At 35.7% G+C, this 15041-nt stretch overlaps 1 protein-coding gene across 3 annotated transcripts in view; it reads right to left on the reverse strand.

The window, feature by feature from the left end:
* FBP7 (F-box protein 7) overlaps nt 1-15041 on the reverse strand; it is a 250043-nt gene that overhangs the window by 175610 nt on the left and 59392 nt on the right. For all 3 annotated transcript variants that reach the window (XM_089792234.1, XM_089792235.1, XM_089792233.1), the window contains 2 exons: nt 14267-14383; nt 14073-14169 (listed from right to left, as the gene is read on the reverse strand). In XM_089792234.1, coding sequence (XP_089648360.1) covers nt 14073-14169; nt 14267-14383 — 214 coding nt within the window. The remainder of the gene's footprint in view (nt 1-14072; nt 14170-14266; nt 14384-15041) is intronic.

The raw sequence follows: 15041 nt of genomic DNA on the forward strand, positions 1-15041 counted from the left end.
GTACATAAGACTTCTGATGCAACAAATAGGAAGGGTTTAGATCACTTACAGCCTCCTGAAAACCTTGTACCAAAAATACTACTTATTTCTCATATGAAGTAATATGGTTCTCCGTATATGACCAGACGTGTTTTCATTCAATCTATTGGATGCAATGGTTACCAGTAACGATCTTATACTTCAGAAGATAAATTGCTTGATGATGAATATTGAATTCATAAGTATGTTTGTACATCTGGTTATGTCATCCGACTATTTGGAGCTTATATAGAGGGTAACAATAAGAAGATTATTAAATATGTCATGTTCAAAGACTATATTTTTAAATCGTGAATTTATTCTCTACTTTCAGACGATAGAATCCCCAATCTGGTTCATGCTTTCCTCTTACATGGTTATTGTCTAACACAACTATTGTAATATTGATAGCTGCTATCAATGGTCTGCAGCAAATCACTGTACAATATCGTGAAGCATCATTAAATCTGTCCCGTAATCCATCCCACTATTAATGGACCGTGTCGGTGAAAGACTTAGTTGTTATTACATCTGTCTCTCCCTAATATTCTCGTGTGATGAGAGGTGAAGAAATATGTCTATGATTCTAAACTGGTATTGAAATTTTATATCCAGCTCCTCATGGCTGCGGGTAAACATACGTATGGGCTGCGGTTAAATTTCTGCTTGGTACTATTCCTTGACAGTAATGAAATACTAAATATTGTGTGCTCTATCCTTCGTTCTTCACTTAAATCCATTCCATAGACTGGGAATGTAGATTATAAGGTGGACACTGGAAGTTCTGGTCGCCTATCTCCTCCATACAGCATGAATCAGATTTCCATTGACTTTGACTTGCTGGAGTTGACGCTGCTTACCCTGTTCCTCATGTATTTAATCTCTGATCGTTGCTTATTCACCCCCCAGTCTCCTTCCCTTTTGAGTGAACTTGTTCTTAATATATATGCAATGAACAATTACATCCAAAAGACACAACTGTTGGGACCTATTCTCTTTTTATAATATTGTTTAATTAATTATTATTTTTTACTTATATCTTCATTATTACATGTTGAACATATTTACTATTCATTATTAGTAGTTTGTTCATATATAATATTGCACTATATAAATTAATATATTATTATTTATGAATAATATATTAACACAATATATTATTAATTATTATTATCATACTAATTATATATTATTTGTTCATTCCAAATAATATAAAAATTATATTATTGATTTTATTAATTTATATATCATATTCTTAAATTATAATAAATTAAGAATTATTTATTTATTTATTTATTTATTATTGATATATTTATTCAAAGTGGGGAGATTACATCTTTCTTTTGTTTTGACTATCCTTTTCCATGAAAGTTTATTTTCCTTTTGGTGTTCTTCTTACCCTTCTTATGAGAGTTGGTGTTAAGAACATAAATATCTTCATCTAGGGTTTTATGTTTGCCTTTAATCATTAATCTCGATTCTTCTTGAAGACGATTAGATCTTTAATCGATTTAGTTTTGGAATTTTAGATCTTGCACTTATACCTTGTACAAAGGACTCCCAAGAATTTGGAAGTCCTCCTAATGCTATTAGGGATAACTCTTGGTTGTCAATCTCATAACTAACAAAAGATAATTGATCCCTCAATTCTGTGATTCTCATGAAGAAGGCGTTCATTGTTTCTCCTTTATTCATGCTAATATTATTCAATTGTCTTTTAAGAGCAAGTTTTCTACCAATGTTATTTACTATGAATGCATTTTCAAGAGCTTTAAACATGCAATATGTTGTTGCATGTTTTGCCACAATAAGCACTATGTGATCTCGAACGGCATCCATGATTATCTTCATGGCTTTCTCATTATTTTCGATCCATTGAGTTTTCTCTGGAACATCTTTAGGTTATTTTTCTTCTCTTACAAAAGATTCTAATTTGTTTTCTTTTAATAGCATCATTATACAAAGTTTCCAAGATGTGTAGTTATCAACAGTTGTAAGATGGTGTTCGAATCTTAACATGTTTGTCATCTTGAGGAGTAATGAGAGATTGCAATTTAATCTGAAATCTGATCTCTTAAACTTAATGAGATCTCTCCTTAACAAGGCTTTGATACCATGAAAAGTTTCTTACTAGATTTCAAATTTGAGGCTGACTGATGCACAACTTTTGATTGCAGGTATGAACACTAATGTCAAAGAATAGATTTGCTCCTGAATCTGTATATATTAGTACAGAAATAACAGAGATATTAAAATGTTCTTGAACTTGAAATGTAAATCGATCCTTTGATGCCTTGTTATGTCACGCAGATCAAGTATATATATCACACGGAGTGGTGTGAGGGTGAATGGGCATGTCTCTGAATGGAGACGTGAACATTCACCATTATACCGGTTCGGTGTTGGCTTATCATACCCGATTTAATTAGACTTAACACAAGTCTTAACCATGTATAACCGATCAGTATGAACTCTATTCATATGCAGCCCAATATAATACAGATCAATCAAAGGAATCAAAATAAGTTTTGATCATGACTGAGATGTAATCTCAAATAATATATATATATTTTTTCATCAGTTCCATTGTATCGATCAAATGCAAAATTTCACATACTGCCATTATATATATATATATATAAAATAGTATGTACATCGTACTAGTGTGTGTGTGTATATACACACACACACACACACACATGTATATATTAATCTAGATTACAGTTATTGTCAGACCGAAGCTACTTGCTTTAACAAAAACATTGAGATTGAATGCACAAATCTTCTCTTAATGGGTCGTCTTTAGCCAAAACATGCCCTTGGACGAGCTGTTTTTATCAATATGCATGTGGAATAAAACATGCAATCTTTAACAAAATCATCACTACTGGTTTTTCCCCAAAAATGCTAGTATTGGGAAGTAAAAATGTTTTTTGTTTTGAGGCATTTATTTGTGGTATCATCAATGGAATCACAGCCCATGAGAAGTAGAAGGAAAACACAGCTTGGAAGGGTACAAACGTTTTATTTGAATGCAAAATAATATGCACTCCTCTCTAAAAATACCATCTAGAGCATTTGAATGACAAATGCAGCCTTTAATATCATTTGCATATGCATGCAATGCCTTCCAAAATTGCCACCCTTGGTCATTTCATGTATCCAAGTGTAAAAACGGGCTACTCAATTCCAAAAACATATGCTTTTGGCCGCCGAATCATCATCCATCTCTTTAAGACAAAAATATGAGTCTTTGATAAGTAATGACGAACTTTTAGAGCTTAAAAACAAGTGTGTTTGCATTCAAAATCGCCACTATGCACTTGTATGCATAATAACATGTGAGGAAAAACATTCATTCTTCTTCAAAATCGCCACCCAAGTCATTGATAGGCAAAACATAAGGCAAAAACATAATGATATGTTTTTGAGAATTAAAAACATATTATTTTGGGCTCAAAATTGCCACCCATCTCTTTAAGTCATTAAAGACGGAATTTTCATATGCAAATGCATGAGTAAAGGTTTGGAATGCACCACTAAAAAGCCTTTAAGTTATAAAATTTATAATAACGGATTCTTATATGCAAACGCATCTTAAAGCCTCACTTTCACATGTTAAATTCTATGTTTTAAACTTAATAAATGTATTTACATTTAAAAGCCCACCTTTACGCATTTGGGACTTAAAATATATTGATAGTAAAGTTTTAAAGTGGTTTGCATTATGATGACACACAATGTTAAATAACTTCATTGCATTAAAAAATGCCTCATGTTAATATATTTATATGTAACCATAGTTTAATGATATAATATGCAATTAGAATGGAAAACCCCACCTTTGCATTCAAACATTAAAAACTATTATCAAAACTTTTTAGAATGATGCGAAATTTGAAAATGGGGTTCTAAACCCACTTTACATATAAATGATATTTTTATTTCACACCATTATCAATAAAAGTCCCACCTCTAAAGGATTTTTTATAAAGAAGTGCAGTCAGGCCGAAAAACCCCACCTGCAACTACTTAAAACTTTAATTACTTGATCTAGACAACTTTGTTTGAGGCCTACAATAGCTTGAAACGAGCTGAATCTCAAGGGCTATAATCCTAGGTGAAAAAACAAGATCAAAAACTAAACATACAAACAAAAACAAAAACAAAACACATGAAGGTTACCAAAAGTCAAGCGCTTGTAGTCAAAGAAGAGAAACTCATCCTAACAAGCACTAAGATGATTAACTTAATGGAAACCTTCAAAAACTAGGTTTTCAAGACGTGAAACGCAGGGCAAATCAAGAGATGAAGAATTAGTTTTATGATGCATCACTTAGAACATCAAATTTCAGAGGTAACACCTACAAACCCAAGAGAAAATTGCATAGGGTTTCCTTAATTTTGTTATGTCGAAATTGAGGACAACTTTGTTCCTCGTGTCCATACTTTCATTCACTCTTCCTAATGTTCTTACTCAACCAATGGAGGCAAATGTCTTTCAATTTTCCTATTGCAATGGTCTCACCAATGTATTCTCTCTCACCCTTGCAAATTTTTGCAGTTTATAATTCCAACTTTCCTATTTAAACTTGGGATTGATATAGAGTGAGGTATAGATGTAGATTTATAACTTTCTGTCACTACTTAGTGTCAACTTAATGAAACCTGTTGGCTCTCAAACAATTTGTGCTGAAGAATTGATTTCTTTTTTTTGTTCTCGAGGTTTTGCAATTTTTGATACAACAATATAGCTACAAAATAGAAGATATTGCAATGATAATTTCAACTCAAATATTTGGATATTACATAGGGAATATACAACTAAAAAATTTCAGATTTTAATATCAACTTAGATACTGAGTATTTTTCACAAAATACCAACCACTCAGTTGATAAAATGTCCCCTATTATTTAAATCAACAATACCCAGAAAAATTAGAAGTTACAATCAATGAACTTACAGGTGAGACATGCCTTGAAACCCTCTGAAATGGACTAGCAGCAACAAAGAATTCTTTGACAAACAAATGCAACTGCAGATTTGAAAAATGTTGCTCCCAAAGTGCAGATAGAAAATAACACCCAACAACAGATATAAATTTGGTGCTCAACCAACTCCAAAATAACCAACACACAATTTGATAGAACAATTCCAGTGATCCCTTTACAAATTCCAAAACAACCTCAAACAGCAAGAAAAATTAAACTTCTCGTTAGCAACAGTTAATATAGTAAGATAATGACAAATCATATACCTCGACACAATTTGCCAAGCAATCTCAGAATTAAATCTACAATACTTCAGATATAGATCTCAAACCCTTATACTTCAGCTGTAATGTCCCCTTTTTGACAAGCATTAGCTACTTGTTTTTTTAGCCTTTAATTTTCCCCGGAGGCTAAAAAGAGAAGAAATAAAGGGAAAACAAATATTAGATTAATTACTTATAAGGTTATTAAAAATTAAATATTAAAAAGTAACCTTATATTTAATTAATTTAATATTAAAGTGACTAAAGTAATAAAATATCAAAAAGTCACTTAAAAGAATAAAGTAATAAATTATTCTAGAAGTTTCTTGAAGTTACTTATGAATTCTTTATAAGGAGCCTTTGGGGGGGGGCATTTGAGACATCTTGAGTTGCATAATCATCTATTATGCCAAGAGCTTTAGTGCTTGCAGATTTGCCTCAAGATTTGAAGACTCTAAGGTGCCAATTTTGGTTGTGAGATATCAACCCTAGTTGGGAGTGGAGGAATTGGTATTCAGCCAATTCATTTGTAATTAATTGGGAGATAATATTCAGTGATTTTTGTTGAGCCCGTGCATCTAATTTTTGACATCAGTTGGCAAGGAGAAAGGTTTCAGTTTTCGCAACGGATCCGAAAAAACAAAGCGAAAAAGCAAAGCCGAAAAAGCAGTATGAAAAAGAAAATCCAAAAAAGCAATCTGAAAAATAAAAGCGAAAAAGCAGAGTCGAAAAAGCAATCCGAAAAAGCAGTCTGAAAAAGCAGTCCAAAAAAGAAAATCTGAAAAAAGCAAAGCCAAAAAGCATGTCATCTCAGCTACTTATTCCAGGTTCTTTTGGTATTTACATTTGGCAATTGTAGATGGATACATTTGACAAGTAATATACGTCTTTTTGTTACCGAAGTATTCAGTCATTGTAAACATTGAAGTATTGAAGGGAAATCAACTTAATTCAGCTGTTCAATTTGTATGCCAAATGTTTGTAAAAACGTCTCATTGCATAGTCATTCATAGGATGCATGCCAAGTGTTTGTGAAAATACCTCTTGGCTGTAGGTGTGCATTTTACATCAGAATTTCATGTACTTGCATTTGAAAAATAATAAAAAGAAGTTGCATATCACTTTGATTTCCAATTAGTTATTTTGCAATCATTTGTATTCATCAATATCACTGGCATTCAAAAAATCATAACAAAACAACAAACATCAACACACTGAGGCTGCAAGGTAAGTGTTTGACAAAATTCCTAAGGCAGGAAAACAAGGATAAAACTTCAAAAATTGTCAAGGCACTTTACAGTGGTATCAGAGCTAAAGTTCCTGCCATCCTGTACGGGTTATGAGTGAAGAGTTTCCAAATGTTCCATTCATAAATCCTTTGGATAAATTCTATAACAGGGCAAGAAAGGGCTTAAGTCCTTTAGAACTCATGGAAGAAAGCAGTACCTAGCAAATGTTTAATGCTCTTGCAAGAGGGCAACAGGAGTTGAGAGATGAAATGGCAAGAGGAAGAGAAGAACTATCACTTATCCTTGGACAGCTGGTAGATAACAGAAACAATGGAAATGATAGGAACCATAATAGGACTAATGGGCAGAATGGACACAATGGGGGTCAAGAAAACAATGACACAGCTCAAAGCAATGCTAGAACAACAAGTAGAGCTACTCCTAGGCCTCTTATGCCTACATTTTTGAGAGAACAGGGTGCTGCAAATCACGACCAGCAAGTAAGAGAAGAGGGATATGGTGATTATTTGAGGGAGTACAACTCTCTAGGTGATGATTTCAAGGCTGCCATGTCACTAGTAGACTTTTGTGGTTTTAAATTGAGAAATAGACCAAGAAACAATCAACAGGGAGTGCAAAATCAAGACTTGCAGTGTAAGGTGGAAAAACTAACCTTACCATCATTTAATGGAAGTAACAAAGGTATAGCTAGAGCTTGGGTTTAGAAGCTCGACACATATTTGCAGCTCAATCCTATGTTGGAAACTTATTTAGGCAAGTTTGTTCAGTCAAGACCCGATGCTATGCAAACAACTTTATCTCTAGCATTTGGTTCATTGGTTAAGCTCCAATTATTGAGACATCATGATGAGGTAATAAGGCTTACAGCTCTCTCTTGCATTAGCGAAATCATGAGGATAATAGCTAGCCTTAATTCTTATGACGATCAGATTATGAGAGAGGTACTTCATGCCATGGTAAAAAGCTTCGAAAAGTTGGACAACATCTGGGACCCTTATTTCACAAAGAGGGCAAGATTACTTGAAGTATTTGCAAGGTGTAGATTTGAAAATATTATGCTGGCAATAGGTTGTATTGGTGACATTCGCAGGATGTTTAATACTTTTTGGAATATTATGGACGAGTTTCATCCTAGCAGGGTATTGGCATCGATGCACTCCATCATGTTCACAATCTTGTTTGAGGAGGAGGATGAAATTTCTAAACTTTTGGCAGAAGACTTATGGTATGTTTGGACAAAAGAGAGGAATTTGTCACCTATGGCATGTAGGTGGTTAAAGAGCCTGATTGATAGGCCTAAGGATTGTAAATTCCCTATGATAGGCAGAAACTTGTATGACTTTAACAGACATGCGGATTCGATACAGGGAGACATTAGCACATCTTTAGGTAATGGTTTATCTACATCATCTTCACAGGCAGAAGGGGTTACAAATGTTGTGTAGGTTGAGCTAGTTGCATCAGAAGGTGATATCACAGGCACACCGGATTGCGTGATTGACACAAATAGTGATTCCAGTACAGTTGGGCTGGATGAAGTTACAGCAGTTGAGAATACTGTCATGTTTGAGTATAGTACAGTTGTTCAGAAAGTGAGCATTCAGGACTTTGCAGAAAATGAGTATCAGGGACAGTTGGATGCTTCTTCACATGAGATAGAGGCTAGTAGCTCTTCACTTGGTTTGGCAAGCCAGCTGAAGACAAGGGACAAGGATATTGTCGCGGCTTTATCTCATCATGACAGGATGCATGGATTGATTGAGAATCACATTTGGATGATTCAACTGCAGGAGAGACAGAAAGGAGTCACAACAGGTTCTTCTTGTGACGACTTACAGCAGATCAGGGAAGGCATGGAGGCAATGAAGGTAAGTTACATACACCTACTTTCAAATCGCGATCATCTCCCTTATCTTGCAGGGATCCATTTAGATGCATTGAAGGAGGAGGAGGTTGACCGGCTTTCTCATGAGCTGGAGGATACTCGGAATTCCTTGGTATGTACTCAGTTGGCTCTCTAGGATTCTGAGAGACATGTGGACGATCTTTGTCTTGAGGTGAGCTCAGTTCAAGAGTTAAAGCATATAGCAAGGACTCAGTTTCCTTTTACAGTCGGCTCACATGTTGATGATGATATGAATATGTCTAGCATTCACACTCCAGATTCAGAGATTGTAGACAGGTGCGTGAAGTCAGTTTGTATTAATCACATTACTCAGGTGAGAAGTTTACTTGAATTGCCAGTTGGTTTCCATTCATGGATTAGATGTTGGGATCCTTATCTTAGTACTTGGGATCGTTTTGACTAGAGATATCTATCATTCTTTGGTAGTAGTATCTGTTGCACCATCATGGACTTGATTAGTAGTTTGCCAGGTGTAGTTCTAATCCATGCCAGCAGCTTGTTTGATGCTGGAATTAGTTTTTACACACATGTGTTGGGCATTGTTCATGTATCCAATCGACCATTCTTGTTGGAATGGGTTGATGATCTCTCAGATATGACAGAATTTACAGAAAAGTCCCAAGATCTGATTATTACAGATGACACCCAGGGGGATGTTGTGGACAGTTTTGAGGACTTAGTCTCCTCAGTAGTTACTTTTGATACGGAGGTTTTTGATGTTGATGCTTCAGTCGCTCCGTTTGATGATACGAGTTCAGCAGTTGGTCTGCAAGATTTGGATGGCAGTATTACAGATGATAGTTATTCTGAGATTACTCCTTTGGACAGTGTACCAGGGGTAGAGTATAGGAGTTCGATCAGTCAGCACAATCATGTGTCTAGTTAGCTGAGAGTTGGCGAGCGAGACATTTCTATCACTTGTGAGCATTTCGATGCTGCTCGTCAGTTGTTAGCAGTTTATGGATGGGGTTCTCCTACTAGTGATGAGCAGGGAGGCAGTTATCTTTCCTTGACAGAGATCCACTCTTTATGGGAGGCTATCCAGATTCTGAGACAGAATTATATGCAGTTGGTAGCTGACAGAGATTATCTTATGGAGTGGGGCAGTACAGCATATGACGCATTATTAGTCAAGGAAGATGAGGTGAGTGAGCTTACTCAGCAGCTCCAGGTGACTTCTGAGTTTCTTGAGAGTACACAATTGGCTTTCGAGGAGTCACAGTTTCATTTAGCTGAGGTAACCATGGAGTTAGAACGACCTCAGTCTTTACCAGATTCTGTACAGTCACAAACCGTGGTGTCTGGTGATCTGAGGATGTCGTTGGTCGAGGTTGATAGAGGCAGTGGAGATGAGGATATATCTATCCACAACACTAGTATTGGCATATTTGGTTCATTTCCACTGGAGGCAAGTTCAGCTAAGTTGGGCGCTGCAGCTGAGCATTTTGGTATGTTTGACTTGGAGGGCACAGAGACTAGTGATGTTATTGTTGACTCTACGCCCTTGGCTATATCATCCTCTAACTTAGCTGATGATCAGTCACAATTGGTCGTATCACGTCTGCAGGATGAGTCTTTGACTGGGATTGGTTCTTTTTACTACCATTATACTGCAGGATATGTTCATCAGTTTGCTTTTGATCCATGTGTTGAGGAGTTGATGGCAAACAGGTTTCGTCTAGGCTCTCGTTTTTGCTATCTACCGTGTAATGACTATTCACCATTAGCAGTGCACGGGTGTTATGGTTATGAGACAGTGGCTGGTGATCTACAGAGTTGTGTTAACTGCAGTAGATGTACAATGTGTGGATTCTCTGTATTTGGTGCAGTTTCATGTGGGAGTGGTCACCATTGTAGCAGAGTTGGAGTGTGCATTCTGCATAACACGGTGGGTCGTGTGGATGGTGTTTATTATGTTGACAGTTTGGGTGATCTACTCTACTTGGGGTCTGATATTTCGAGAGTTTGTGCCTCGTGGGTTCCTAACTGTGGCAATAGTGGATTTGGAGTTCAGTTGCACAATGATTCACGATTCATTCATGGATTCCTCTTGGTTATATTTCAAAGGTTGTTGCAGGAGCCTACGTTGACTGACAGCAGTATAGTTCATGACTACATTTGGGATCTAGGTGGAGCGACTAGTTTGTTGTTCGGCCATTGCTTGGGGACAAGCAATTTCAGGAAGGGCGGACTGTAATGTCCCCTTTTTGACAAGCACCAGCTACTTGTTTTTTTAGCCTTTAATCTTCCCCGGAGGCTAAAAAGAAAAGAAATAAAGGGAAAACAAATATTAGATTAATTACTTATAAGGTTATTAAAAATTAAATATTAAAACGTAACCTTATATTTAATTAATTTAATATTAAAGTGACTAAAGTAATAAAATATCAAAAAGTCACTTAAAAGAATAAAGTAATAGATTATTCTAGAAGTTTTTTGAAGTTACTTATGAATTCTTTATAAGGAGCCTTTGGGGGGGCATTGCTTGAGTTGCATAATCATCTATTGTGTCGAGAGCTTTAGTGCTTGCAGATTTGCCTCAGGGTTTGAAGACTCTAAGGTGCCAATTTTGGTTGTGAGATATCAACCCTAGTTGGGAGTGGAGGAAATGGTATTCAGCCAATTCATTTGTGATTAATTGGGAGATAAAATTCAGTGATTTTTGTTCAGCCCATGCATCTAATTTTTGACATCAGTTGGCAAGGAGAAAGGTTTCAGTTTTCGCAGCGGATCCGAAAAAGCAAAGCGAAAAAGCAGTCCGAAAAAGCAGATCCGAAAAAGCAGTCCAAAAAAACAAATCCAAAAAAAGCAAAGACAAAATGCATGTCATCTCAGCTACTTATTCTAGGTTCTTTTGGTATTTACATTTGGCAATTGTAGATGGATACATTTGACAACTAATATATGTTTTTTTGTTACCTAAGTATTCAGTCATTGTAAACATTAAAGTATTGAAGGAAAATCAACTTAATTCAGCTGTTCAATTTGTATGCCAAATGTTTGTAAAAACGTCTCATTGCATAGTCATTCATAGGATGCATGCCAAGTGTTTGTGAAAATACCTCTTGGCTGTAGGTGTGCATTTTACATCAGAATTTCATGTACTTGCATTTGGAAAATAATAAAAAGAAGTTGCATATCACTTTGATTTCCAATTAGTTATTTTGCAATCATTTGCATTCATCAATATCATTGGCATTCAAAAAATCATAGCAAAACAACAAACATCAGCAAACTAAGGCTGCAAGGAAAGTATTTGACAAAATTCCTAAGGCAGGAAAACAAGGATAAAACTTCAAAAATTGTCAAGGCACTTTACATCAGCAAGGGCACAAAATTTCAAAACTTCAGAACTGTGACAAAGACAACAAGAGAAAAATAAATATTCAATCGGATGTCTTTCCCATCAAATGGCCTAATATTAATAATCTCCAAATGGCACAAGTTTCCCAAATGAACCTCACTTAAGAAGCTTCCTCATCACAACATTAGAATATAATAAAGTGTCATTATAATATAATTTATTAATTGTTTTTGGCTCCTAAAAACGACCTTTTCCACCATAATATAATATTTTGACATACAATGTCACTGTTTCTTGTACCCACGGTTTAAAACTTTTCAACCCAATTCCAATGAGTTATGATACTCACGTGACAACATACAACACCAACAAAAATAGTAGCCTCAACATATTTAGATGAATAAAAATAATAATTCACCCATCTTGCGAAAACAACAGAAGAAGCATCAAAATCGAAATCTAACAACATCAGAGTGATCCTGATGAAGAAAGACTATGAATGAGCCTGACGTGATGACTTACTATAACTAGACACTCCCTCCAAGATCCTTGGAGCCCAAACCGGAAGCCCAAAAGAAAAACTGAGAGCATCACTCAACTCCTCTAACTCAATTGATCTCATCAGAACCAACAAGTTGACTTACTAAAAATAGTAAGTCCCTCAAATGGAGCCAAAACACACCATAGGCTGTTGGAAAGCCAATAGCCCCACAACTGAGACCCTCAAATCCCACTATCAGCTCACGAGGGTCGCGATGGTGAATTGAACAAGCCAACCGCAGTAACCTGCTAAAAATGGGGACATTATAGTCTAGGTGGGACCCACAGGCCATTCAAGCTAGAATTACTAGCACAAAAATAAATATAAATGTTTTTTCAAAAAAATGGACTTTTTGGCTGACATGAGTAAGTCCCTAAAGGCCTCGGAAATGTCCCAATGTCTATGGCATTTCTAGCTAGGAGCACATCCCAAATGTCCATATATATATATGATGGCACTGGCATAATGGTCAGGGACATTTCCCTCCGACTTCATGCGCCAATCACAAAAGAGTCATACATTTTTCTTTTTTAACTAAGAGGAGTGTATGTAAAAACAGAGGCCTAGTCACACTATATTAGAGGCAGCTCTATGCTTTTTAAACCAGACATTCGTCAAGCTATAGTTAAAAGAAACGACCCATAGTATTGTTCAAATTTTTAATTGTAAATAAGCTATTTAAAGAAATAATACATTAAAGTGGTCTAACCTTAAACCTGAACTGAACATTTTCAATCTACTGAACCTTCTTTGTTCTTTTGATTCCAAAAGTAGAAGTGAGCATGAAAAAGCACAAGCATATATAAAAAGAGTTACTTTTTGTAGATGTTGGCAAAACTCAGAGATTTTATGGCAAATGTGGTAGGTTACAGTTGGTCAGGGTTTAACACAAGATTTTGAGTTTAATGCAACTAGAGTTTCCATGCAGAGAAATATATACATTTACAAGGAAGCACATTCTAGAAATACTTCAAAGCAACAACCTAGTTCCATTCCTAAGAAAAATTATTAATGTGAATTTTGTATCTACCTACAGTGACCTTGTTAAATTTTGTTTGTTTATCCCATGGACATAATATAGCATTATTGGATCCCCTTGCTCTGATTTGCTCTGTGTTGGGATAAGACACTCATGGAGGTTTCTTTTAGAAATAGAACATCTATTTTTACCTTCATTATCTTGTCTTTGAGTTAATCCCCTTTGTTTTGTACATTGAAAGATTTTATATTACACAAAAGCATCTGCTTTAGACAGATTCAGTTCTATCAAAAATACCTATGCTTTGATCAGACGTCATTGCATTGTAGTTTTGAGATGTAATCTTCATTATTCCCCTGACTTTTCTCTTTCACTCATCGGAGGCTTTGACTTTTTTCTTTTCTTTTCGACCAGACTCTTCTTTGTAGCATCAGTGTCTGGACTTTGTTGGAGTTTGTCTTTTGATTTAGTATTTTTACTCTTTATCTGCTGATTTTGACATGTCCACCACTAATGTAAATTGGGTCTGTTCTTTTTCTTATTTAAGAATTTCCTCATTTTGAAACTAAGGTAATATTTCAATGTAATGGTAGGAGAAAGCATGCCTGTAAGCGATCTAGTGTAGGATATATTCAGACTTGGAGTGAAGAAGAGCATAGAGAGAATCATATAAAATATTTTTATGGACCTTAACATACACTGCATCTGCCTCTATATCCAGGGAGCACCTATAATAAGTTGTACTTTATTATACATCCATTCCATCGTCCCCGAGCAATTTAAATTCACATTCTACAATATCCCATCAAAATCACTCACCATCAAAACGAAGCCTAGGACGAAGAAGCCACATTTTTCGCCAAGAGCCTCCGTAGTCTGTTTGCAGAATTTTAAAATTTTCTTCTTTTCCAGATAGCTAAGGAAACAAAATTCTTGCATGTCAAAAATTTGAAATTCACATAACAAATACCAGACAAATATATTTCTCCACTAAATTACCTACTGTAATGTACCTGCCAAGTATTAATGCATGCTCTGCGCCAAAGACTGGGTGTCCGTACAGTATAGCGCCATTTCCGGCATACACATGCAGCCCTTCCTAAACTGTATGGTGCCATATGGGCAAACACCTGAAATCAAAAGCATAATTGCAATCAGCTTGAAGCTTCACATTTAAAAGCAATTATCTCCCTACTACAATTCCTTGATTATATATCTTATACTTTCAGTTCATGATGGAGTATCTTCAGCCCAAGTATTTCCGGTTCCAATTCAATCACTGTTATTAGGAGGCTATCCTACATTGCTGGTTACGAAGTTTCAGATTGAAATCTATGACAGAAGAAGTTGGAAAAGATTGGTATGATTAGGATCACTAATCCAATGTTGGATATTGGCATGATGATGAGGTTCCAGCAGCACATGACATTAAAGGTATTTCTTACACCATCACAGGTATAAATGTCAGTTTGATTCATGCTGTTTTGAATTACATCAGCAGTCTGTTATGGTTTAAATATTTTTTTGCACCTTTGATGGACATTCATCACATTTTTGTGGTTTCACTCAAAGTTCGATGGATAATTGGCACTAACAAGATGATGAGAGGCATCTGTCTCTTCTAGTTTTGGGAGTGTGATAGTGCGATGACTTGGGATTCATGGATTTGAATTAAGGATGGAGTCATTCCCAGGTTGCTGCAAATTGATGACAGTTGTGTTAGACTGGCACAGCAGATTGGCAGAACTATATCTCTAAAATTGATGTGGGATCCTAGTATTCAGAATG

Source organism: Cupressus sempervirens, chromosome 7 (genome assembly GCF_028749045.1).
Source record: "Cupressus sempervirens isolate cs-2001-9-10 chromosome 7, ASM2874904v1, whole genome shotgun sequence".
In the NCBI taxonomy this organism is placed as follows: domain Eukaryota; kingdom Viridiplantae; phylum Streptophyta; class Pinopsida; order Cupressales; family Cupressaceae; genus Cupressus; species Cupressus sempervirens.